General features: G+C 44.0%; 1 protein-coding gene and 1 long non-coding RNA gene across 18 annotated transcripts in view; one reads left to right on the top strand and one right to left on the bottom strand.

Moving 5' to 3' along the window:
* Window positions 1–27,478, bottom strand: part of LOC109921544 (histone H2B 7-like) — a 331,158-nt gene that overhangs the window by 3,233 nt on the left and 300,447 nt on the right. For 2 of the 17 annotated variants that reach the window (XR_007266083.1, XR_007266082.1), the window contains exons 4-7: window positions 25,762–25,869; window positions 16,773–17,020; window positions 11,109–11,238; window positions 2,267–2,840 (exon numbers count right to left, since the gene is read on the bottom strand). Coding sequence is in view for 1 of the 17 variants with exons in the window: in XM_048619907.1 (XP_048475864.1) it covers window positions 2,838–2,840; window positions 11,109–11,238; window positions 25,006–25,047 (175 nt within the window). In the remaining 16 variants the exon portion in view is untranslated. Of the gene's footprint in view, window positions 1–2,266; window positions 2,841–11,108; window positions 11,239–16,761; window positions 17,021–18,909; window positions 25,111–25,761; window positions 25,870–26,239; window positions 26,715–27,478 lie in introns of those variants that run through there. The other 15 variants (XR_007266095.1, XR_007266094.1, XR_007266088.1 and 12 more) reach the window with 15 other exon arrangements.
* LOC109932797 lies at window positions 4,424–13,790 on the top strand. Its single transcript, XR_007266105.1, has 5 exons — window positions 4,424–4,512; window positions 6,396–6,452; window positions 7,575–7,640; window positions 10,012–10,043; window positions 13,209–13,790. It is a non-coding gene; the product is annotated as an uncharacterized LOC109932797 (long non-coding RNA).

Raw genomic sequence — 27,478 nt, 5'->3', positions numbered from 1 at the left:
TTTGAAACTTGTGAAATCCACATTGATACCATTGGGCTGCAGGGTTCCCAAGCGGAATATGAGTTGCTGTTCCTGCAACCTTCGGGTGGCATCGTTGTGGCACTGCAGGAGGCCCAGGATGGACATGTCGTCTGAGGAATGGGAGGGGGAGTTGAAATGGTTCGCGACTGGGAGGTGCAGTTGTTTGTTGCGAACCGAGCGTAGGTGTTCTGCAAAGCGGTCCCCGAGTCTCCGCTTGGTTTCCCCGATGTAGAGGAAGCCACACCGGGTACAGCGGATGCAGTATACCACATTGGCAGATGTGCAGGTGAACATCTGCTTGATGTGGAAAGTCTTCTTGGGGCCTGGGATGGGGGTGAGGGAGGAGGTATGGGGGCAGGTGTAGCACTTCCTGCGGTTGCAGGGAAAAGTGCCGGGTGTGGTGGAGCTGGAGGGGAGTGTGGAGCGGACAAGGGAGTCACGGAGAGAGTTGTCCCTCCGGAAAGCAGATAAAGGTGGGGAGGGAAAGATGTCTTTGGTGGTGGGGTCGGATTGCAGATGGCGGAAGTGTCGGAGGATGATGCGTTGGATCCGGAGGTTGGTGGGGTGGTACGTGAGGACGAGGGGGAGTCTTTTTTGGTTCTTATTGCGTGGACGGGGTGTGAGGGATGAGGTGCGGGAGATGTGGGAGACACGGTTGAGGGCGTTCTCGACCACCGAGGAGGGGAAGTTACGGTCCTTGAAAAACGAGGACAACTGAGATGTACGGGAGTGGAATGCCTCATCCTGGGAGCAGATGCGGCGGAGGCGAAGGAATTGGGAATAGGGGATAGCATTTTTGCAGGAAGGTGGGTGGGAGGAGGAGTATTCTAGGTAGCTGTGGGAGTCGGTGGGCTTGAAATGAATATCGGTTTCTAGGTGGTTGCCCGATATGGAGACAGAGAGGTCCAGGAAGGGGAGAGAGGTGTTAGAGCTGGTCCAGGTAAACTTAAGGTTGGGGTGGAAGGTGTTAGTGAAGTGGATGAACTGTTCGAGCTCCTTGTGGGAGCACGAGGCGGCGCCGATACAGTCATCAATGTAACGGAGGAAGAGGTGGGGTTTAGGGCCGGTGTAGGTACGGAAGAGGGATTGTTCCACGTAACCTACAAAGAGGCAGGCGTAGCTTGGGCCCATGCGGGTACCCATGGCTACCCCCTTTGTCTGTAGGAAGTGGGAGGAATTGAAAGAGAAGTTGTTGAGTGTGAGGACGAGTTCGGCTAAGCGGATGAGGGTATCAGTGGAGGGGGACTGGTCGGGCCTGCGGGACAGGAAGAAGCGGAGGGCCTTAAGGCCATCTGCATGGGGAATGCAGGTGTAGAGGGACTGGACGTCCATGGTAAAGATGAGGTGTTGGGGACCGGGGAATTGGAAGTTCTGGAGGAGGTAGAGGGCGTGGGTGGTGTCACGGACATAGGTAGGGAGTTCCTGGACCAAGGGGGAGAAAATGGAGTCTAGATAGTTGGAGATCAGTTCGGTGGGGCAGGAGCAGGCGGAGACAATGGGTCGACCAGGGCATTCAGGTTTGTGGATTTTGGGAAGGGGATAGAAGCGGGCAGTGCGAGGTTGGGGAACGATGAGGTTGGAGGCCGTGGGTGGGAGGTCACCTGAGGTGATGAGGTTGTGGATAGTTTGGGAGATGATGGTTTGGTGCTCAGGGGTGGGGTCATGATCAAGGGGGCGGTAGGAGGAGGTGTCGGAGAGTTGGCGTCCGGCCTCGGCAATGTAGAGGTCAGTGCGCCATACTACAACTGCGCCTCCCTTGTCCGCGGGTTTTATGGTGAGGTTGGGATTGGAGCAGAGGGAGCGGAGGGCTGCACGTTCTGCAGGGGAGAGGTTGGAGTGGGTGAGCGGGGTGGAGAGGTTGAGGCGATTGATGTCTCGACGGCAGTTGGAGATGAAGAGGTCGAGGGAGGGTAGGAGGCCTTGGGGTGGCGTCCAGGAGGAGGGGGTGTGTCAGAAGCGGGAGAAGGGGTCAGTAGAGGGAGGGTTAGGTTCACGGTTAAAGAAGTAAGCGTGGAGGCGGAGGCGGCGGAAAAACTGCTCTATGTCCAAGCGTGAGCGCTATTCATTGATCTGTGGGTGGAGGGGGACAAAGGTGAGCCCTTTACTGAGGACTGACCGTTCGTCCTCAGTAAGGGGTAGGTCTGGGGGGATGGTGAAGACTCGGCAGGGCTGGGTGCTGCTGTCTCCTCTGGAGCTGCTGGCTGTGGAGGTGGTGGGCGGAGCTGTGTCGGCATCGCTGTAGTACCTGGTTTGCTTCAGGACGTGGTCGAGCAGTTTCAGGGCCGAAGAGATTACGAGAGAGTTGCAGGGTGTTGTGTTCGAAAGAATGGTCAGCACAGATGTAAACTAAAGATTAAAATTGGAATTATTGCTACTTGGGCATCAGTCAAAGAAACCAAATTCATTTGCAAACAGGTGAAGCCGAATATTTGCAGTAAAACATTCCCATGTTTTCTCTCTCTTATTTTCTCCAGCTGATTCTTCCAGCAGTTCCCAGCAGCAGAGGTAAGTTAGTGAGGTGGCTGGTGACTTGTAACAGGTTTCAAAAACAGTCCAAACGGGGTGAAAATCGCTGTGGGGTGCAAACCCAGTAATTTTACATTGTGGAAAATGTACTATTGTGTCTGACTCATTTGCAAATTGAAAGCAAAACAGATCAAATTGAGTGTAGATATTATCACGGTTGGGGGATCTCAACCCCATGAGTGTAGATATTATCACGGTTGCCTCCATTTGACACTGAAATGTGTGTGGCTCAGTCACATCAGTGATGGGGTTATCCATTGTAGTCAGAAGAACTGAAAAAGGCAACTTACCATCTGAATGGGAGAGAAAATTAAAAATTTATTAGTGCAGAGGGATCTGAATGTCCTTAAGCATGAATCTCAGAAATCGGGCATGCTGCTACGGCAAATAATAAAAAGACATTTATTGCTGAAGGCATGGAGTATAAAAGTAGGGAAGTGTTGCTTCAACCAGACATTGAAGTGGAGGTGCTGGTGTTCGACTGGGGTGGACAATATCAGAAGTCACATGACACCAGGTTACAGTACAACAGATTTATTTGAAATCACAAGCACATAGATACAGAATTTGTAGCAGAGAGATAAAGGGCAGAGAGATCAAAAGATCATATAAAGGTTTTGAGTGGAGTGTCGAATAATAAGTCTCTGCAGGTGATCAAAAAGTGTCAACAGAATTACTTGTAACATTAAGAATCATTCAGCCCCTGATCTTCAGGTAAGCATCGTCCAAGGTGGCCTTTGAGATACACAACAATGCAGAATCACCGAGCAGAAACTGACAGCCAAGTTCTGCACCCAAGAAGACGGCCTCAACCGTGATCTTGGGCTCATGTCGTGCTATATGTAACCCCACCCATAGTTCTGTATTTGTAAAATGTTCTTCACTGTCCTGTTTTGACACCATCACCTTGATAAATTGTTATGATCTCTCTACCTTAATTAGTTTATACAGTTTTAGTTTACTTATTACTTTGGTTAAATGCTTGGCATACGACTCTTGTACATGTCATGTTATTTCACTCATTTGGTTTGTCTGCAGCACCACCATATTTTTAAGTTTTTGTAATTATCTCTGCCTCATTTAATCGGATTATAGCTCATCCCTTCACTTGTTATTCAGCTGTTAACGCCCTATGAATACTCTGAAACTTTTGATCACCTGAAGAGACTGATTATTCGAGACTCCACTCAAAGCATTTGTATGATCTTTTGATCTCTCTGCCTATAAATTCTGTGTCTGTGTGCTTCTCCCTCACTTCACCTGACAAAGGGGCAGCACTCCGAAATCTTGTAATTTCAAATAAACCCATTGGTGTTTGTGTGATTTCTCAAATGTACAAGGCATTGGGGTTTCTGCATCTGGAGTACTGTGTAGACCTTTGGTCCCCTGACATGAGGAGGAATGTAGTTGCATTGGAGGGAGTTCAGAGGAGTTTCACTGAATTGATTACCAAAATGAAAGGTTAGCCTTATGAGGAGAGACTAGTACAATTTTGGTCTCTTTACTTGAGGGCGGATGTAGTTGCATTGAAGGCAGTTCAAAAGAGATTCCCTAGATCATTTCCAAAGTTGACTGGTTTGTCTTAGAAGAGAGATTGAGCAGTTCCTCTGGAGTTTAGAAGAATGAGAGGAGATTAAATTGAGGGATAGAATATGCTAAATGGGGCAATTGACAAAATAGATGGAGAGAGGATATTTCTTCATGTGGGGCAATCTAGAACAAGAGTCATTGTTTCAGGAGAAAGGGGTGGGGCAGATCAAAAGCAGAAGTGAGAACAAATGGCTTCTCTCAAATGGGTAGAAGATTGTGAATCGTTGTCGCAAGGGGAATAGAAACTTGCTTGGGTAACAATCTGAAAATATTTCCTTCCAAGCAAGGCGATGGGAAATTGAGCTGAGGACACAAGTGAGGACAGACCCGCAAGAAATTTTGAATATGCAGAGATTGGGCCAAATCGACTGAATGGTGAGTGTGAATCTGTGAGCGACCGGTTCTACAATGTCATGTGTTAGTCATTGTTCGTGCTGGTATTTGTCCGATTGGGAAGACCGACAGAAACAAATCTTTTTTCTGTAAGCGATGGAGAGAAGTTTGGGTTGTTTTCTTTACAACAGAAAAGGTTGTTGAGGGAGGCGAAAATAATAGAGGTGTGTAAAATGGTTTTGTAGAGACTGATGGGTTCAGGCACATAATTCTTTGGAGTTTGAGTCATAGGTTGACAGAGTGGTTAAGAATGCATTGAGCACACTTGCCTTCATTGCTCAGACCATTGTGTATAGGAGTTTGGACATCATGTTGTGGTTGTACACAATGTTGTTCAGGCCTCTTCTGGAGTACTGTGTCCAGTTCTGGCTGTCCTGTTCCAGGAAGGATATTATTAAGCTGGAGAGAGCTCAGAAAAGACGTATCAGGACGTTGGTGGGAATGGAAGGGGTGAGTTAAAGGGAGAGGTGGGATAGGCTGGGACTATTTTCACCAGAGGATAGGAGGTTGAGGGGTGACTTGATAGAGATTTATAAAATAACAAGGGTACAGATAAGGAGAATGGCAGGTGTCTTTTCCCTAGGCTGGGGGAGTTTAAAACTCGGATTCTTTTTAAAGTGAGAGGGCAAAGATTAAAAAAAAAGACATGAAGGGCAATTTTTGTTTTACACTGAGAGCAGTTCATGTAGGGAATGAGCTTCCACAGGAAGTGGTGGATGTGGGTACAGGTACAGCATTTAAAAGACATTTGGAGAAGTACATGAATTGGAAAGGTTTGGGGGGATATGGGCCAAACACAGGCAGGTATGACTAGTTTAGTTTGGGAACATGGTCAGCATGGACGAGTTGGACTGAAGGTCTGTTTCGGTGACTCTGTTATGAAGGGCATGGACAGGGGGATAGGAAGCAGCTGTTCCCCTCAGTTGAAGGGTCAATGACAAGGGAAGAGGGGGCAACATTTTAAGGTGAACAGTAAGAGGTGTAGAAGGGGATTTGAGGACTGTTTCTCCCAGAGGGTGGTGAGGATCTGGAGTGCATGAAAATAAACAATTGGATGTATTTCAAATCTGTAATTGCACCAATGTGTGAAAATGACACTTTGTAACTGCAGAGTCTTCCTGATTTATGAACATTGAACATTCGTACAAAAAAAAAAATCAGGAGTAGGCCATTAATTTCCTTGAGGCTGTTCTGCCATATACCTGCCTTTGGCATTTATCCCCTCAATACATTAGCTCAACAAAAGAATTCTCTCTCACAGATTGAACACTAATAACCATTCCAGCGTCCACTGTTGTTTGTGGAAGAGAGTTCCAAACCTCTCCCACCCTTTGTGTGTGGAAGTGCTTCCTGACATCTCTCCTGAACAGTCTGGCCCTAATTCTCCCTTGTTCCAGAAACCCCAGCCAGTGGAAATAGTTTCTATTTATCCATCCTGTCTTTTCCTGTTAATATCTTCAATCAGATCACCCCTTAACCTTCTAAATTTTACAGAAAACAGGCTCATTTGTCTAATCTCTCCTCATGACTTAACCCCTGAAGTCCAAGTATCATTCTTGTAAACTTACGTTGTACTCCCTCCAAGGCCAATCTATCCTTTCTGAAGTGTCATACCCAGATCTGCTTCAAGTGGGGTCTAACCAGGGTTTTGTACGAGTGCAGCATAACTTCTGTGTCCTTGTACTCCAGTCCTTTAGATATAAAGGCCAGCATTACACTAGCTTTCTTCAGTCAATGAATGTCAGAAATAAAAAGAAACACAGAAATTGTTGGAGAAACTCAGCAGGGACAGATATTATTTGCCGCCTGGCGACTGACTGTTTGCTGTTGATGACAAATCTCCGTCTTTTCTTTTGACCCTTTAGTGACGAGCTGTGCTGGAGCCGCGTACAGTTCAGTAAAGAACACAGGGACACATGATGGTAAACATACATTTTGTTCACAAACCTTGATATTCTAGAGCAATGGAGCAAAGTCGGAGAAATATTATGAAACAACGGAAAAACAAAGGCTTTCTGTTTATTTGAGGGAGGTTGCTTGAGATGGGTAAATTGTAAATTGTAAATTGTAGGGGAGACGCTGGTATCCATCTAAGGAAGACAAAACAGTATTGGTATTTCAGGATTTCTTTCCTTTTGGAGGTTATATGGTCAGAAGCTGCCCTGATTGAGCCATTCCCAGTATCTCAGTCACAAGTGAGGAGTGTGAGGGAATACTCCCTACTTGCCTGGATGGGTGCAGATCCAACAATATTTGAGAAGCTTGACACCATCCAAGGACAAAGCAGCCAGCTCCTGCTTATTGGCACCACATCCACAAGCAACCATTCCTTCCACCACTGATGCTCAGTAGCAGCAGTCTGTACCTCCAACAAGCTGCACTGAAGAAATTCACCAAAGATCCTCCAGACAGCACCTTCCAGACCCATAACCACATCCATCTAGAAGGGCAGCAGATATATGGGGAACATCACACCCTGCAAGTTCCCCACTGAGCCACTCACCATCCCGATTTGGAAATATATCAGCCACTCCTTCAGTGTTACTGGGTCAAAATTCTGGAATTCCCTCCCGAAGGGCATTGAGAGTCTGCCGACAGCAGGTGGGCTGCAGCGGTTCAAGAAGGCAACTCACCACCACCTTCTCAAGGGGGCAATTGTGGATGGGCTGGGCGATAAATGCGGGTGATGCCCATGCCAGATGATTGAATAAAAAAATTAAACTTCCCAGGCCTCCACTTTCCATTTCCCTATTGTTAGCTTGTTCTGGTAGGATAGGTGCACACTTTGTACCGAATGTTGATGCAAAATATCCATTGAATTCATTGGACATCTCGTTATTTCCATTGTCAATTTCCCAGACTCAATGTTGTTGAGTCACCTGCTCTGTGACCTGCTGTGAGAAATGTCTGTACATTGCCAAGAGCTTCGGTTTATATTCCTGCCGGGTTGGCTCTCTGACCTTAATTATCTCTTCTTTGATGTCATTTTAACATTCTGTTCTCTAACCTTTCAATTCCCTTTGCTTATTGTTTCTTGATTATAGATGATTCCAAAATGGATGGTGGTTTGGTGTACTCGATCGTCACTATCTCAAAGCCAGGAAACACTGGTAAAGGATACAGTACATATATTTTTATGACCTTTCTGGCTCAGTGAAAGTGGAGATTTTCTCGGGTTCGTCTTGACCCTCAAAATCCCAGCCACTTTTAATCATAACTGGTTTCCTCTTGATTAAAGCCTGGAACAAAGACCTGCCCAAGCTACTCGAATCTTTTTACGTGATTTGAATTTACTAATCATGATAGTGTTTGCAATTCACCCAAATCATTGTCAAATTCCATCAATGTCAACTAAATTGACAACAGGGTAATGTGAATTGGAAGAGGGAAACGTACACTGAAGGCTAACTGCTATATTGGACAGAAAGTTAGGTGCAAGGACAGGTAATGGTGAGAAAGCAGGGAGGCTGCAGAAGGGCTTGGACAGGCTAGGAGAGTGGGCAAAGAAATTGCAAATAGAATACAATGGGGGAAAGTGTGAAGTTATGCACTTTGGTGGGAATAGAGGCATAGATTGTTTTCCAAATAAGGAAGGATTCAGAAATCTAAAGCGCAAAGGGACTTGGGATTTCTAGTTTAGGGTTCTCTTAAGGTTAACATGCAAGTTCATTTGGCAGTTAATGTAACGTTAGCATTCATTTCAAGACGGCTAGAATACACGAGCAGAGATGTACTGCTGAGGCTGTATAAGCCTCTGGTCAGACCGTATTTGGAATATTGTGAGCAGCTTTGGGCCCCGTATCTCAGGAAGGATGTGCTGACCTTGGAGGGGGGTCCAGAGGAGATTTACAAGATCCCAGGGATAAAGGGCTTGTCTGATGAGGAGTGGTTGAGGACTCTGTGTCTGTACTCAATGGAGTTTAGAAGGATGAGGGGAAATCTGATTGAAACTTACAGAATACTGAGAGGCCTGGATAGAGTGAACAGAGGAGATGATTTCACGAATAGGAGAGACTAGGACATGAGGGGCACAGCCTCAGTGTGAAGGGATGACCATTTAGAATTGAGATGAGCGGGAATTTCTTCAGTCAAAGGGTGGTGAATCAGTGGAACTCATTTCCACAGAGGGTTGTGGAGGCCAAGTCATTGAGTGTCTTTAAGACAGTGATAGATAGGTTCTTGATTGGTATTGAAATCAAGGGCCAGCGGGAGAAGGCAGGAAAATGGGGGTGAGAAACATATCAGCCTCAATCAAATGGCGAAGCAGACTTGATGGGCCAAATGGCCTAATTCTGCCCCGTTATCATATGGTCTTAGATTCACTCTTACTGAGTTACCTGTAACGGATTACATACTTTAGCACCTCAGAATAAGAGCTTTCTGTCCCTATTCTATGTACCACCCACACTAAAACGTGCTCAAGCAAGTGAATGACCAATCCAACCTCAGGGCTAGGAGCAGGAGGAGACCATTCAGCCTCTTGGGTGCCTGCGGCCCCATTCGATACGGCGTAGCTGATCTCATCTTGGCCTCAACTCCACTTTCCTGCCCCCACTCCCTGTAACCCATCATAGATTAAAAATCTGTCTGTCTCCTCCTCCAATTTATTCAGTGTCCCGACATCCCCCACACACTCAGTAGCAGCAGTGTGCACCCACAGCACTGAAAATCCCACAGATTCACATCCCTCTCTCCCTTGGAGAGAGGTATTCCTCCTCATCTCTGTTTTCAATCTGTCCCACCCCCTTCTCCTGAAATGGTGACCTCTTGTTCTAGATTGTCCTACATGAGCAAACATTCTCTTTCTGTCTCCTTTCCGTCTAAGATCCCACAGTTAGATCTCCTCTCATTCTTCTAAACTCCAGAGATTATCGGCCTAAACTGCTCAATGTCTCTCCATAAGACAAACTCCTTATCTTTGAGAATTAAATGGACAAAATCACCTTACGTTTAGATAGTATCTTGGATGTAGAACGCACATCTCAAAGTGGGTTCATCACAGTGCCGAAGAGGTCTACAGCACAAAAAAAAGTCTGTGCCAGTCAAAAACAACCACTTCACTATTCTCTCATTCCATTTCTCCAGCACTTAGCCCATTGCCTTAGCATCCCAAGTGCACATTGAAATCCTTCTTCAATGTGATGAGGGTTTCTGCCTCTCCCATCTTTACAGACAGAGAATTTCAGGTTCCCCACCACCCTCTGGGTGAAAACATTTTTCCTCATTAGTTCCTCCATCAAGGAGAAAAAGTTTCTTCCTGTTTACCCAATCTATGCTCCCTCATCATTTTATACATCTCAATCATGTCCAGCCTCTCAATCTCCTCTGCTCTAAGGAAAACAACCCCAGTCTGTCCAATCTCTCTCCATCACTGACACTCTCCAGCGTCTAAGGCAGCCTCCTGGTAAATCTGCCTCTGCACCTGCTCCCCGTGCATTTAGATACATTCTGTCGTTAAAGTGTCTTTTCTTTTGTTTACAGCTCACTGTGATGTTGCATCAGGAGGGAAACACGTAAGTTATTTTATAGTGAAAAAGCTGGCAGTTCATTTTTAATCAGCAAAGATACATTTTTAGCAGGTGGTTAATGTAGATTTACCATTGTCTCATTGCAGAGAGAGAGAGACAACAGCAACAACCGTTTTATTGTTTAACTGGAGGGTCACCACATCTAAGGCAAGGGGAATGATCATTCACAGCAATCTCAACCAGAGCAGAAACTGAACCACATGCTTTCAGCACGACCAGACAGTCAACTGAGCTAACCAAGGCCTACACGGCAAAATAACATTGGGCAACACAGTGGCTCAGTGGCTGTATGGTTTCTGCCAGGCGCTCCAGTCTTCTCCCATAGTCTAAAGTGTGCATGTTAGTTGGATTGGTCATACTAAATTGCCCATCCTGTCCAGGGGTGTGCAGATTAGACAGATTTACCGGGGGAAATGCAGAGGAGTAGGTCTGTGTGGGATGCTCTTTGGAGGGTTGGTGTGGACTCAATGGGCCGAATGGCCTACTTCTACACTGTACACTGTAGTTGATGTTTAGCTCAATGGTGTGGGGCAATTTATTCTGATCTTAACATTGCATTTTGATGAGATTCGCTTTCAGTTTCTGAAATAATGCAATATCCTATTTTGTCAAATAGCTGGGATATACTCTGAGGACCTGAATTTGAATCTTGCCATGGCAGGTGGTGGATTTTGAATTCGACTTTAAACAGAACAGATCTGGAGTTAAGACTCTAATGATGATCATTGTCAGGAACAAAGATCGTTTGGTTCACTTGTGAAGACTGACATGAGAAGGTATTTCTTCTCTAAGGGAGCTAAGAGTCTTTTGAACTCCTTGCTACAGAGAGCCGTGTGTATGTGTGGCAGCAGGGGGAATGCAGATTTAAGGCTGGGATTGACAGATTCTTGATCAGACGGGGAATCAAGGGAAAGAGCAGGAAAGTGGACATGAGGAATGTTGGATCAGCCACAGTCCTATTGAATGGCGGAGCAGGCTCGAGGGGCTGAACGGCCTACTCTCGTTCCTGTCTCTGATGATCCTTAAGGGAGTGAAATCTGACGTTCTTACCTGGTCTGCTCTGCACTTGACTCCTAACTCTTTGCGAACTCTTCATTGCATTCAGGCTGAGCAAGTCGATCCGTTCAAGGACATCTTGAGATTGGCATCCACTTGCTACCTTGGCAGAGCTGGCCACATCCTGTTCAGAGTACAGAGAAATAACATTCATCATCGTCAGTTTTAGGCTTGTTCCAATTGTGTGCTTTTCTAAGAGGAATTGGTTGGTATAACGACCCCAGATATTCACAGCTCATCATGTACACTCTCACTATCTTCCAGCTAAAGTGTGTTATTCTCACCAACCATCTCCTCTGTCACCCACGCTCACTGCCCACCCCCTCCGACCCCCACTGCTCACCGCCCGCCCCCTCCGAATGTCCAGCTTGTAGACTTGACACTGAAATGCTTCACCCAGTTTAATGTGGATCAGCGTGAGGTTATCCGCTTTGGGAGCAAAACCAGGAAAACAAATTATCCAAAAGGTGTCAGATAGGGATGCGGGGGTGCAATAAAACGGGTGTACCTCATACACCAGTCACTGACAGTGAGCATTGCAGCAGCAGCAAACGGTGAAGAAGGCAAATAGAATGTTGGCCTTCATAGCGAGAGCGTTCGAGGCCAGGAGCAGGGCTGTCTTGCTGCAATTGTACAGGTACAGACCACATCCTGCAGTATTGTATGTGCAGTTTGGGGTCTTCTCTGAGGAAGGATGTCCTGGCTATGGAAGGAGCGCGCAGAGGTTTCCCAGACTGATTCCTGGGATGGCAGGACTGATGGATGAGGAGAGACTGGATCGGTTAGGATTATATTCACTGGTGTTTAGAAGAATGAGGGGTGATCTCATAGAAACCTATCAAATTTTAACAGGACTAAACAGGGGTAAACACAGATGTTGCTGTTGGCCAGAGTAGGGGGGCAAGGGCACGTAAGTCCAGAATCAGGGAGTCACAGGCTAAAGGAGACGGGGAAGGACTGAGATGGCGAGATATGTCTTCACCCAGAGGGTGGGGAGCCTGTGAGATTGTCTGCCACTGAAAGTGGTTGGGGCCAGAACAGTGAATGTTGTTCAAGGAGTTGCATTGAGTTCTTAGGCGTGAAAGACAGAAAGTGGAGGAACAGGGGGTAACTGGGGTAATCAGCCATGATCCCACTGAATGGGCGGAGCAAGCTGGAAGGGCCAAATACCCTGATCGTAGAGTCATACAGCACGGAAACAGGCTCTTAGTTTCAACTCATCCATGCCGACCAAGTTTCCCAAACTAAACTAGTTCCATTTGCCAGCATTTGGCCCATTTCCCTCAAAACCTTTCCTATTGATGTACTTGTCCAGATCCCTTTTAAATGTTGTAATTGTACCAGCCTCCACCACTTTCTCTGGCAGCTCATTCCATACATGCACCCTCTGCGTGAAAAAAGTTATCCTTCAGGTCCCTTTCAAATCTTTCCCCTCTCACCTTCAACCTGTGTTCTCTACTTTTGGAATCACCTACCCTGGGGAAAAGACCTTGGATATTCACCTTATCTACACCCCTCACGACTATATAGACCTCCTAAGGTCACCACTCAACATCCTACAGTCCTAGCCTATCCAGTGTCTCCTTAGAACTCAAACCCTCCAGTCTCAGTAATATCCTTGTAAATTCTTTTTTGTGTTCTTTCTAGCTTGACAACATCATTCCCGAAGCAGAGCATCCAGAATTGTACACACTACTAGAAATGTGGCCTGACCAATGTCTTGTACATCATAACATCCCAACTCTGATACTCAATGTTATGACTGATGAAGGCAAGTGTGCCAAACACTGCCTTCACCACACTGTCCACCTGTGACTCCACTTTATGGAACTATGTGCCTGCAGCCCTAGATCCATCTGATAATCCTCCTCAGGGCCATATCATTAACTGTATCAGCCCTGCCCTGGTTTGCCTCATCAAAAATGAAATATCTCCATATTTGTCTAAATTAAACTCCACCTGCCAGTCCTCGACCCATTGGCCCGGTTGATCAAGTTCCCATTGTACTCTGAGATAACCATCTTCACTGTTCATGAGGCTACCAATTTTGCTCTTGCTCCTCATTTACTTCGTTCTATACTGTTCTATTTTCAGGCTGACCAAGCAGACCAGCAACCATCCTGCATCACATATGCCACCCTGAGGCACACAGATAGGCAAGGGGATGAGGAACCAGGTCAAGATGAAGAGGGGAACGTTTACGCCAACCTTCCGCGGACATTTTGAGACAGCACAGAAGAATCCCTTTGAAGCTTCAAAAATTGATAGATAGCAATTGTCCCTTCCAGCAAATAAGGGGGAGAAGGAAGAGAGGACAGAGGAGTGGCAAGTTTCTGCAGCTGACAAATCGCTAAGCTTTGTTTCCATTCACTCAGCCAGACATCAGTTCCAAAGGTGAACTTGCCTTGAGAAACCATCTGAATAACCGTCTCTCATATAACTCTAAGCGGGCCAATTTCTCCCGCTGTCACATGATCTGACCCTTGATGGCAGGGATTTGAGATTTTTGCGCTGTGCATTCCTAACTTGAGTATCCATTTGATCTCCTGGTCAGTGGGTGAGGGCAGATGAGCCAATGAATTGAATCTACTCCTCATTTATTTTTTAATTGTGATGAGCTAGAAATAATTCAAGGCGGGATTGTTCTCCAGCCCTATCTACATTGCTCTCTAACTTCATCATTTTCAAATATATATCCTGCTCTCTTTTCATACCTCATATGGAATCCACCTCCACCACTCTCCCAGGCAGCGCATTCCAAATCCTAACAATGCTCTGAGTAAAGATGTTTCTCTTCATCTCAACCCTAGCTCTCTTGATGATAATCTTGAAATTGTGACATAACACGGTGTAGAGCTGGATGAACACAGCAGGGCAACCAGCATCAGAGGAGCAGGAAGGCTGACGTTTCAGGTTGAGACCCTTCTTCAGAAATGGGGGAGGGGAAGGGGATTCTGAAATAAATAGGGAGAGAGGGGGAGGCGGATAGAAGATGGATAAAGGAGAAGATAGGTGGAGAGGAGATGGACAGGTCAAAGAGGTGGGGTTGGAGCCAGTAAAGGTGAATGTAGATGGGGAGTTAGGGAGGGGATAGGTCGGTCCAGGGAGGACGAACAGGTCAAGGAGGCGGGATGAGGTTAGTGGGTAGGAGATGGGGGTGGGGCTTGAGGTGGGAGGAATGGTTAGGGAGGCGGGGACGAGTTGGGCTGGTTTTGGGATGTGTTCGGGGGAGGGGAGATTTTGAAGCTTGTGAAGTCCATATTGATACCCTTGGGCTGCAGGGTTCCCAAGCGAAATATGAGATGCTGTTCCTGCAGCTTTCGGGTGGCATCATTGTGGCAATGCAGGAGGCCCAGGATGGACAATTCGTCCAAGGAGTGGGAGTGGGAGGGGGAGTTGAAATGGTTCGCGCCTGGGAGGTGTAGTTGTTTGTTGCGAACTGAGTGTAGGTGTTCCGCAAAGCGGTCCCCAAGCCTCCGCTTGGTTTCCCCAATGTAGAGGAGGCCACAACGGGAACAGCGGGTACAGTATACCACATTAGCAGATGCGCAGGTGAACATCTGTTGGATGTGGAAGGTCTTCTTAGGGCCTGGGATGGGGGTGAGGGGGGAGCTGTAGGGGCAGGTGTAGCACTTGCTCTGGTTGCAGGGAAAAGTGCCAGGGGTGGTGGGGCTGGAGGGGAGTGTGGAGCGGACAAGGGAGTCACGGAGAGAGTGGTCCCTCCGGAAAGCAGATAAGGGTGGGGAGGGAAAAATATCTTTGGTAATGGGGTCAGATTGCAGATGGCGGAAGTGTCGGATGTGACCCCTGGTTACTGACATAGTGGAAACAGAGTATTCTAATTTACCCTCTCAAAATTCTTCATAATTTTGAACACCTCCATAATGTCCCCTTTTAATCTTCTCTGCTCCAAGGAGAATAAGCCAGATTTCACTAACTTTTCCTTGTATGTAAAATCCTTCATTCCTGCTATCGTTCTAGTAAATCTCCCTTGCACCCTCTCCAGAGGGTTCTTCCTTAAATAAGGTGCCCAGAATTGAACGCAAATGTAGTCTGAGCAATGATTTGTAGAGGTGTAGCATTATTTCCTTGCTTTTATAATCAATGCCTCTATTTTTAAACCCAAAGACCCTTTGACCCTGCTTAACAACTGTTTCAACTTGCCTGGCCACCCTCAGAGAATGATGCAAGTGAATTCCCAAGATCTCTCTGCTCCAATACTCCCCTCAAAGCTGTACCATTGAGCTTGTATTGTTTCTCTGTGTTTTTGTTAGCAAAATGCATGAGCTCATATTCTTCTGCATTGAAATTTATCTGCCAGGTTTCTGCCCATTTGGCTAACTTGTCAATGTCCCTGTGAAGTCACTCAGTATTATCATCACAATTCACTCTTCTCCCTGGCTTAGTATTATCTGCACATTTAGAGATTTTATCCTCAACACCCAACTCCAAATCATTTATATAATCAATACATTTATCAATATACGCATGCCAGTTTCTCTTATGTAAATGTGTCAGTGTATTTACCAGTCTGCTCCCGTTAATTTCTGCTCTGAGAATTGACAGTGACAATATTAATCTGTACCTGTCAGTTTCTGCTGTGTCAATATGAGTACAGTTACCAGTCTATGCCTCTCTGTTTCTGCCTTGTCAGTATGTAAATGTCCTTATCGAACTGTACCTGTCAGTACCTGCTTGGTGAATGTGTGAGTGCTGTTACCAATATGTACCTGTGAGATTCTGCTCTGAATAGGAGAGTGTAGGTATCAGTCTGCACTTGTCAGTTTATGCTCTGTGAAACTGGGATTGTAGTTATCATTGTATCTGTCAGTTTTAGCATTGTGAATGAGAGTGTAGTTATTAATCTCTCCCTGACAGTTACTGCAATGTGAATGCCTGACTGAAATTAGCAGAAGCCAACAGAAACTGATAACTATAGTCACACATTTACATTGTAGTCAATGTGTCATCATCATTTGTTTGTGCGCTTCTGCAATATGAACAAGTGGGTGTAGTTATCAATCTGTACATGTCAGTTTCTCCTCGTGTATCAAAATGGCTAAGTCTCTGAAAGCCAATATTATTCTCTGTGACTGTATGATTCACTCTGTGATAGTTATTATTGGGGTGTTGAGGCTGGGTCTTAATCTCTTCTGCATTGTGTGATTTATGAATTGAGTGTCAGTCCATGTGGTAAGTGAGGGGGTGGAGAAGCTGAGGACATGGGGTGAAACAGGGGGGGGAACTGCTTTATTCTGAGAATCATTCTGACACATGGTCACACATTTCCTATTTGATTAGAGAGGCTGAGATCTGTGGTATCACTGATAAAACTGCTCCTTTCTCACCAAAATCAGAATCACAGATATGGCACAGCACAGAAGCAGACCATTCAGCCCATTGTCTCTGTACTTGGACATTCTATTATGCATCAGTTCTGCAGTAATTGGGGGGAATGTGAACTTCATCCAGTGCATATGGAAAGGACAATTTGACATTAGTTCTGTAGTCATCTGACTTTTAATAACGATATGGCAGTTTTGATATGTTTCCCACACTCTCAGGTACAGTATATGGATCTCATTCTCCTATGTTCAGTTGTTGTTTTATGGCTGAGTGGTAAACTCTGTAAATAAACTCTTTTCAATGATACTTAACTGCATTGTATTTCAGTTTCAGTTTGTTTTTACATTGTGTGTGAGGTTGTGTGTATCGTAGAATTTATCCATCACTGCTGGGCACTGTAATAATCCAACATCCTGAGGTGTGATCAGTGATTTTGAGAGTCAATTCATATCTGGAAATTACTGTGAGTCCATATTTCATTCTTTTCCTTTCAGCATCCACTGGCTGTGTGTGAGTGAGTTTTCCCTTGTGCTGCCAGTCTGTATCTCAGTTCACGTCTCCTGTAGTGAATGGGAAAAAGCCAAAGTTCTTTAATTGTTGGTGCCTGTGGGAATCATGTGCAAGTGAAATGCAACACACTGCTACAGAAAGGATTCTGTGCTGTTCCTCAGATTCAAGACTGGAAACACAATGGACCTCTGTAACTTGTATAGCGCAGAATCTAACAGCGAGTAATGATATAAAGTGTTGGTCGTCAGAATAACATCTGTTTCTTTTTCAGTGTGTATTGATATACTTTTCTGAATAATGCTAAAGTAGCAATCAGTGTAAACTAAGTGAAAGGCAACAAACAATTCAACTGCATTACAGCTGACTGACCACAGCTGCTTGTACAGAAAAGACAAATGCGTAATTTATTTTCTGATGTAGACAGGACATTACCCAACTCTGTGCTGTGATGGTGCAAGCAATTAGTGGTACTCTTGTGTTGTTCTATGGTAGGGAAGTGGAAAGGAAAAGGAATTTTATTTTCAGTCACGAGTGCAGCAGATTTAAAACTGTGAAACTCAATTTATTGAACAATCAACACTGTTGAACTCTGCTTTGGAACAAAATGAGCATTTCACAAACCTACCAATTTTGTCTACTTTTATCTTGTCCACTGCTTTGAATGGGTGACTACTTGATTACATTGATTCATTGCGAAAATTGTATTCAGATATCTTGATATTTTTCTGTAATACATCCTAGGGAGGGCCAGGACGAATGCCAGGCTCTTTGTAGAAAATTGAGATTAATTTGAAAGAGGTACTAACGGTTTCTTGCTGGAGTGAAAAAGACAAAACAAAGTCTACTCCTGAAAGGTGAAGAAATGGAGAACAATGTTGTGATAAAGGTGGGGATGGCAGCTCCTCTGCTGCTATCATACATTTATGTGAATGAAATGCTGGATGAATGGGATGAGAATTGTATTTGTTTTTGATCGGTGCAGACTCAATAATTTGAAGGACTGTAGACCTCTCTAACAATGGATCTGTGAGTAGAAATCATTCCGAATGTAACATTTTCTGTTACTTGCAATGTATATGGCACTGCATGGCTGATATATGTTGGAATGTGTGTTGGGATGGTGTATGTATTTGTCAGTGTGAGAGAGGGGGAGGTTGCGAGAGAGGGAGTGAGAGTGTACATTAACAATTCACTCTCGTCAGGCTTTGGCACAGCATGTGAATTTGGATTTCACATTATTTAAGTGTTGTGACTATGTATGGGACAAATATTCATTAAAATATTCATTCTGTCTTTCTGTTCCTGCTAACTGAAATGTTTGCTTCAATATCTGTACTCAATATCTACTTCCCATGTGGTTGGTCAAACTAACAGCATCATCTATTTGTTCACCTTTATTGTTACGCTAAAAGCGCCCTTACTAAATCCAGATTTCATGCAGTTCCTGTGTATATATATTTTGCATGAGGATTCAGTCTGTCATTCCTCAAAAGTTTTTGACAATGTGAATAGTGAAATTGTTTGGAACTGGGTGGCTTGCATTGAGAATATAGATAAAAGATATACACTGGTATTTCCTCGGTGGTGTTTGACTCTTGGTTAGAGCATATCTCTCTGGAAATTACATTGAATTTGTCTTTGATTCAATCTGCTATCACTGTGGCTAGGATGTTCTATGCTCTGGCAGTGTAACATACCTGGTGGCTGTTGTCAGCTGCTGGTCACACTTGGTTTTGGACTGAGGAAATACCACATTGTCCTGGTCCTTCAAGTGTTTGCATGGAGGAAGACAGAAGAATTTTAAGAAAAAATAGATAAGGAGCAGCTCAGGGTAGGATTAGAATCAGACCCTGGTGTAAACCAACATCAGCCGAGATTGGCAATATCAATCTGATCAATGTAACATTCAGTTAATAATTCATTAGGATTGTTCGTTTAGAGCTAGCTATTTGAACAGAACCAGGGTCTGATTCTAATCCTACCCTGAGCTGCTCCTTCTCTATTTTTTCTTAAAATTCTAATAGCCAGTTGAGTGAGATCCGAAAACTAACCAACACCGATACAGCTGCGTGAATGGGACTACCCGATGCAAGTGGGTATGTGGGTTTGTGAGTTTAGTTATCGATCTATAACTGTCAGTTTCCACTTGTTGAATGTGTGTGTGTAGTTATCTATATGTACCTGTCAGTATATACTATGTTAATTTTTTTGAAAAATTTCACATGCAGCGAGATACAGTGAAAAGCTCTGTTTACGAGTAGTACAGTCAGATCACAGTAAGCAAAGATGTACAGATCAAAACGACTTAGACAGAGGCATGCAGGTTACATTACACAGGGTGTGCACTCAGTGAGATCAACATTAGCAAGATCGTCATTATTTGAGGCTAAAGAGTCCATTCATCAACTTAGAATAGCCAGGAAGAAGCTGGCCCTGAACCTGCTCATCCATATGTTCAGGTTTCTGTATTTTCTGCCTGATGCAAGAGGTTGTAGGAGATCATTCATCCCTAGAACTTCTAGACAACAAAGCCATCTATGTCAGACTCCTGCTCATTGACTACAGCTCTGCCTTCAACACCATTATTCCGTACAGAGTGATCTTAAAGCTCCATGGCCTTGGTCTCAGCTCCGCCCACTGCAATCACATCCTCAGCTTTCTGACTCGTAGACCGCAATCAGTAAAGATAGACAACTGCATCCTTCTACAATAACACTCAACACTGGAGGCCACCCCCCAAGGATGCATCCTCAGGCCCCTACTGTACACCCAAAACTGTGGTGCCAAATTCCAACTGATCACCATCTACAAGTTCACTGATGACACCATCATAGTGGGGCACATATCTAACAACCATGAGTCAAAACCCAGAAGGGAGATAGAGGGCTTGATGACATTGGTGCAGTGAAGGTAACCTCTTTCTCAATGTCGGAAAAACTAAAGAAGTGTTCATTGACTTCAGAAAGAAAGCAGGAGAACATGCCCCTCCCCACCACCACCTCCCTCATCTACATCAATGGAACTGAGGTTGAGAGGGTGGAGAGCACCAAGTTCCTCAGAGTGACAATAACCAACAACCTGCCCTGGACTTCCTACGTAGATGCAACAGTCAAGAAGACAACAACACCTCTTCTTCCTCAGGCGGCTCAGGAAATTTGGCATGTCCATAGGGACTCTCACCAACTTCTACAGATGCACAATTGAAAGTGTCACTGTCTGGGTGCATAATGCCCTGGTGTAGCAACTGCTCTGCCCAGGACTGTATGAAACTACAGAAGGTGGTGTGCACAGCCCAGTCAACCTGTTCATGTCAAGTCTCTGTAAATATATTTACATAGTCACACAGCAGAGACTGACAGGGAAAGGTTGATAACTATACAACCATAAAAATGACACAGGACAGAGTGGACGATTCAGCCCATTTGCCCGAGCTGACCCAAAGACCTCCAGAGATCCCTTCTTGTTCTATCTTCCTGCATACCGCTCATAACCCTGCAGCTTACAGAACTAAAGGTGCAGATCCAGGTAACTTACCTTTAAAACAGTTTAGAGTCTCTGACTCCACCAATTCAGACAGCAAATTCTAGATACCCACCACCCTCTGCATTAAAAAACAATTTTCCTCAAGTATCGTCTGATCCTTCAGCCACTGAGCTTCGATCGATGCCCTCTGGTTTTGAACAGTTTCTGCCAAGGGAAACAGGTTCATCCTGTCTACTCTATCTCTCCCTCTCACAATTTAGTTTTCTTAAATCATGACATTGCTCAGCCTCCTGTATTCTAAGCAATATAACTCCAACCTCTCCAATCTCTCCTCGTAGCTACAATCTCCAGCCCTGGCAACATTCTAGTAAATCTCCTCTGCACTCTCTCCACAGCAATTACATCCTTCCTGTAATGTGGTAACCAGAACTGCACACAATGCTCCAGTTGTGGCCTCACCCGTTCCGTATACAGTTTCACAGTTATATCCCTACTTCTGTATTCCATACCACTGCCAATGAAGGATAGCATTTTACATGCCTTGTTTATAACTCTAAATGCCTGTTCTGCTACCTTTAGGGATCTGTGCACCTGCATGCAAAGATCTCTCACTTCATCTACCCCTCTCAGTATATTCTCATTTATTTTCGATTTCCATTTAATGTTTGAGCTTCCAAAGTGCATTATCTCACCTTTATCAGAGCTGAACTCCATCTGCCACTTTCCAGCCCACTCAACTAAATGATCTATATCATTTTGCATCTTACAATTATCCTCTACACTACCTACTACATGGCCAAGTTTTGTGTTGTCTGCGAATTTCTCAAATGAGCCCTCCACATTCAAGTCCAAATTGTTAATGTAGAAAACAAATAGCAGGGGTCCCAACAGTGAGCCGTGCTGAGCACCACTTGAAACAGCTTTGTATTCACAAAGGCAGCAATCAACCATTACATTTTGTTTCCTGTTACTGAGCCATCGTTGGATCCAATTCAGCATATTACCCTGTATCCCACAGGCTTTTACTTTTTGGACCAGTCTGCTATGTGGCACCTTGTCAAATACCTTACGAAAATCCATATAGACAACATCCACTGTACTCCCCTCACATGATCACATTACATAAACTGTCAAGTACAGACTGATAACTAAACTGACATATCCACATTGTAGAAATTGACAGAGACTGACTGATAAATATATTTACATATCCACACAGCAATCAGTCACTGTCTATTTCTGCCATATAAATATGTGAGTTGTTATCAATCTGTTTATATTAGTTTCTGCCATGTGAATGTTTGAGTGCAGTTATAAGTCACCTGTCAGTTTCTGCACTGTGCATATGAGAGTGTAGTAATTAATCTCTGGTTGCAAGCATCTGATACTTCAAAATGTGAGTATAATTATCAATCTGTACCTGTTAGTTCCTGCTATGTGAATGTGTGAGTGCAATGATCAATCTGTTCTTGTTCTTGTGCTCTGTGAAATGTAGTTTTAAATTTGTCCCTGTCAGCCTCATATGTGAATGCATGAGTGTATTTACAACTCTATAACTGTCAGTTTCAGGTCTGGGAATATGTAAATATAGTTATCAATTTTTAACCTGTCAGTTACTTCTATATCAATATGTGAATGTTGTTAGCTAGAACTAACAGATAGTAATCGATATGTTAATATGTGAGTGCAGTTATGTATCTGTACCTGTCAGATTCTGCTCTTGGAATATGTGAGTACAGTTATCAAACTATGCCTGTCAGTTTATGCTCTGTCAATATGGGAGTATAGTTATCAATATTTATTTGGCAAATTCTGTTCTGTGAAAATGAATTTAGTTGTCAAACTATACTGGTCAGATTATGCCAAATGAACCTGAGAGTGATATTTTTATTCTATCCATGTCAGTTTCTGCTATGTAAATATGTCAATGTAGTTATTATTCTGCACCTGTCAGTTTCTGGTTTGTGAATGTGTGAATGAATTTATCATTCTGAACAGTCTGTTTTTCTGTGTGAATATGAGGATGTCGTTATTAACCTATACCTGTCAGTTTCAGCTATGAGAATGAGAGTTTCATTGTCAATCTCTGCCTGTCAGTTTCTGCTCTGTCAATATGTGAGTTTAACATCGGTCTGTTCAGACTGTTGTGTGAATATGTTTATGTAGTTATCAATCTGTACCTGTCAACCTCTGCTTGGTGAATATGTTTGTGTAAGGATCAGTCTATCCCTTACGGTTTCTGTTATGTCAATATATGAGTTTAGTTATCAGTGAATACCTGTCAGTTTCTTCTTTGTGAATATGTGCATGTCATTTTCGATCTTAACCTTTGGCAGTAGATGAGTGTAATTATCGGTCTATGCCTGTCAGTTTCTGCTCTGTGAATCGGTGAGTGAAGTTACCAATCTGTCCCCGTCAGTTATTTGAAACCAAGACTGTCATTATCAATCATTATGCTCTGTGAATGCATGATTTTACATCAATTTCCACCTGTCAGTTTCTGGCTTTGAATGTGTAAATGCATTTATCAATGTGTACCTGTCAGTTTTTACTCTGTGAATTTGTATGTAATAATAATATTCTTCCTGTCAGTATCTGCAACATATATGTGTGAGTGCATTTCCCCATCTGTCTGTGTCAGTTCCAGCTCTGTGGATCTGAGAGTTATTAGTTATTAATCTGTACCTGTCAGTTTCTGGGTTTTGAATGTGTAAATGCATTTATCATTCTCTCCCAGTCAGTTTCTGCTGTGTGAATGGGCAAGTAAAATTATCAGTCCATGCCTGTCAATTTCTGCTGTTTGAATATGAGTGGCATGATAAATCTGTACCTATCAATTCCTGCCATGTGAATGTGAGTTTTGTCATCAGCTTTCTTTTGTCTGTTTCTGGAATGTGAATGAGTCAGTGTAGGTATCAATCTGTACCTGTCAGTTTCTACTATTGTGTATCAATGTGCCTTGATTCTCTGGCAGCCAGTAATATTCTCCGTGACTATGCAACACATTCTGATATAGCTATTAGGGTGTTGAGACTGGGTATTAATCTCTTCTGCATTTTGTGACTTCTGAGTGGACTATCAGTTGGCAGGGTCTAGGAGGGGTCATAGGAGTGGGGCTGCTTTCATCTGAGAACCATTCTGAATCAACAACATGTTTCCTAGTTTGCACGCTGAGTGTGGGTTTTATATACCACATGTACCAGATGCTGGTTCTCTGTGTCATTACAGGATTTTTTTTTTCCAGGGTTCTGTAGTATCAATGAGATATTTAGATTCATTTTGTATTGGACATTGTTAGTGCTCTTTCATTAAAAAGAGTTTTGTTCTGCACCTGTCTGTCTATTTCTACATTATATTTTTATACTAATGCTCTATACAACAGAATGTCATTTCCTTTATCACCAGGATCAGAATCATTATGAGGTGCAGTGTGGAAGCAGGCCATTCAGCCCATTGTGCTTGCACTGGGACATTCTATTCTGCATACTAGTTTCCAGTAAGTGTTGGGAATGTGAACTTCTTCTATTCACTGCCAGTGTCCATCTGTTAGTGCCAATTTGACATTAGTTCTGTAGTTATCTACCTTTGAATAGCTACAGTGCCAGCTTTGTGGTGTCTGCAACAGTCTCAGGTACAGTATATGGATTTCATTCTCCTTCCATGTTCATTTGTGTTTTTGTGTCTGAATGTAGCATAAACTCTGTAGATATTCATTGACCTTGTGTGATTGAGGGATTGATTTTGCATTGACATTTGTCCTTACCGTGAGGCTTAATTTCATTGCATTCAATCTCAGTTTTTTTTTAATTTGAGTGCACAGTGGGCTTTGTCAGTCACTGCTGGGCACTGTAACAAACAAACATCTAACACTAACCTCCTTTCTGTTGTGATCGGTGAGTTTGAGTGTCAATTTACATTTGTCCATATCTGTAAATCTGTGTATGGCTAAATTTCATTCTTTTCCTTTCATCGTTCAATGACTGACCGTGAGCAAGTTTTCTTGCATGCTCCTGATCCGTATAACTTTAAAGACTGGTACTGATTCAAGTCACACTGCCTGTTTCTGTATGTCTCCTTGTGTTTCTAGCTCTGCATGTCATGATCTGATACTCTTCATGAGGTGTGATTAATGTACTGTAAATCAATTTTTCATACATTGAGAAAGAGTGGACATGCTTCTGCAAGAGTCAGTCTCTCGACCAGAGTATGAGCATTGATCAAGTGAGTTTTCATCAGTACCGGGCTGACAGTGAGCATGGAATTTATTCAGTGTCTGGCATTATATGTCAATCTGCTCCTCATTATTTGTCATTGTATTTCACAGTGCAGGAGTATCATTTTAAAATGAACATGTCACTTTTAGAAGTTGCAGGAGTTTGTTTGAATGTTTTAATCTCGGCTGCTCGACATGAATTAGTCTTTATCTAATGCCATCTGTGACAGGGGCTATAAGTGAAGGTTGATGCATTTCTCCCTTTGTCAGTCTCTGATTGTAAGTTCATTTTAGATTGGTCAGTCTCTGGTCTGAACGTGTATTCCAAATTTTGCTCACGTGTGTCTGGCATCCAACAGAGAAGAACTTGGAAACTGACATGATTGTACCCTAGGGAAGGTCAAGAGGAATGTCAAGCCCTTTGTAGAAATGTTTCTTGCTGGACTGAAGAAAAAAAAGAAAGAAATGTTAACTCCTGTAAGGTGAAGAAATGGAGAATAATGTTATGATAAGGTTGAGGATAGCAGTTCGATACATTCATGGAAATAGAATGCTGGCTGATTGGGATTAGTGTTGTTCGCTGTTTTTTTTTGGTGTAGACCCAATGGGCTGAAGGGCCTTTTTCTGTGCTGCAGAGCTCTATAACTTAAGGTTGTTCGTGGAGATCATTTTGAATGTCTCATTTGCTATGATTTGGAGTGTATACAGAATGATTTGGTTGTTCCACATTGTAACATGCATCGTTGGACAATGAGAGTGTGTGTGTGTGTGTGTGCGCGCGCGCGCGCGCGCGAGAGAGAGAGAGAGGAAGAATTATTCATCAAAGGATTAATTCTGTCTTTCTCAGTTACTGATAAACTTCATATAAACGTGTTTCATCCACTTTAGTAACTTCCAGTGAGCAGTTTTTTCCCATTTCTGTACTTAACATCTCGCTGAGGTATGTTACAGCATGATCTATTTGTTTGTCTTGATTGTAACTTTGAAAATGCCCTTATTCAATGCAGATTCAATGCTGTTCCCGAGAGTCTATTTCAGATGACCATTCAGTCTATCCTTCTTCAAAACTGCTGTCAATGTCAATGGGCTACATACCTGCTGATTGTTTGAAGCAGCTAGTCACACTTGGCTTTGTACCAAGGAAATATAACCTCCTGGTCCTTCAAGTCCTCCTTGCCTGGAGGAAGACAGAAGACACACCTCCTGTAAATCAACATACAGAAAGTCTGGCAGTATTGAACTAATCAACAGAACATTAATTTCATAATCATTAGGATGTGTTTTTCTTTTAAAACTAGCAATTTGAACAGAGCCAGAGGTCTTATTCCCTGTTGCCCAGAGCTGCTCCTTGTCTGAGGATTCTAATTATATTTTTTTCTGAAATAATTCAGAGTGAGTGAGATCCAGAAACTGAGCAACAACTGCACAGCTCCATACATGGGGCTAACCGAAGCAACAGGCATGCTTACACAGTTCAATATCCGGCTCCCAACACACTAACTGTTGAAAGGAAGAACAAAGGGCGATATTTTAAATGTTTCAGTTGAGAAATTTAACCTGGTGACTCAATTACCTGTCCTTTTCAGGGTTAAAAAATTGCTCTAGTGCATGTTTCCCGTGTTCACGGCACAATGTCCAGAAACAGCGCAAAACGGAAGCCAAACGATGAATTTACATCAGTGTTTAGAGGATGAAAAATCACAAGAATGACCCCCAACAACTTCTTGTCTCTGGGTCTCCCTCAGCAGGCCCACACACAGCCCGAGAAAGGCCTCTCTCTATCCCCCTCAGACCGCTCACTCCAAGTTCCGGGACCAGTTCCTGCTCTGCTCGGCCTCTTACAGACAGCCCCTGGTTCTCCCTGAACTGAGCCCGAATCAATGCCGGTCTCGAAGCCCTCCTCTCTGTCCCAGGCTCACATTGCGATGTGCTGCTGGAAGGAGCCTGCTGTTCCCTAGCTTCCCTGGCGCTGATCTCTCCATTGCAAACAAACGTCTTCCACTCACTCAGTAAATACTCCTCATTGGCAGCGCTGGGGGAGGGCTTCACGCATGCGCTTCTCTAGGTTGTGTTAGCCATGTGAAATGCAGGGTGGCGGGGGAATAGGTCTGGGTCGGGTGCTCTTCAGAGGGGCAGTGTGGATTTGTTGGGCCAAATGGCCTGGAGGGATTTTATGTTTAGCAGTATCTGTGAAGGAAAAACAAAGTTAACATTTTGGGTCCGGTGACCCTTCTTCAGAATTGATGTGGCTGGGAAAACATCAGGTTATATGCAGAAGAAAGGGGAGAGGAATGGGTTCTTGAGTAAACGATAGGATAGAACCTAAAGAAAGAGAAGAGCATTTGGACAAACAAAGAGTTGATAACGATCAGGCTGAGAGGTTGAATAGTAGTTAATGGGGACTATTAGTGACTAACAGTAGGTGGTGGATAATGGCAGGATATGTGGTAACAAGGCCTTGTGAGGGGTAGATTTTAGGCCCAAAACTTATTGAACTCAATATTGAGTCCGGAGGGCTGCAGGGTCCACAAGCGGAAGATGAGGTGTTGTTCTTCTAGCTTGTGTTGAGCTTCACTGGAACACTGCAGCACTGCAGCAAGCCAGAGACAGAGATGTTGGCCAGGGAACAGGGTGGTGCATTAAAGTGGCAGGCAACAGGTAGTTCGGGGTCTTTTTTGCGAGCAGAATGTAGATGTTCTGCAAAGTGGTCGCCAAGTCTACGTTTTATTTCCCCAATGTAGAGGAGACCACATTGTGAGCAGCGAATGCAGTAGACTGGATTCTGGGAAGTGCAGGTGAAGTGTTGCTTCAC

The sequence above is a fragment of the Rhincodon typus genome, chromosome 44, assembly GCF_021869965.1.
Source record: "Rhincodon typus isolate 14 chromosome 44, sRhiTyp1.1, whole genome shotgun sequence".
Classification (NCBI taxonomy): Eukaryota; Metazoa; Chordata; class Chondrichthyes; order Orectolobiformes; family Rhincodontidae; genus Rhincodon; species Rhincodon typus.
The sequence above is the reverse complement of the archived record's forward strand: the minus strand, read 5'-3'. Positions and strand labels throughout refer to the sequence as shown.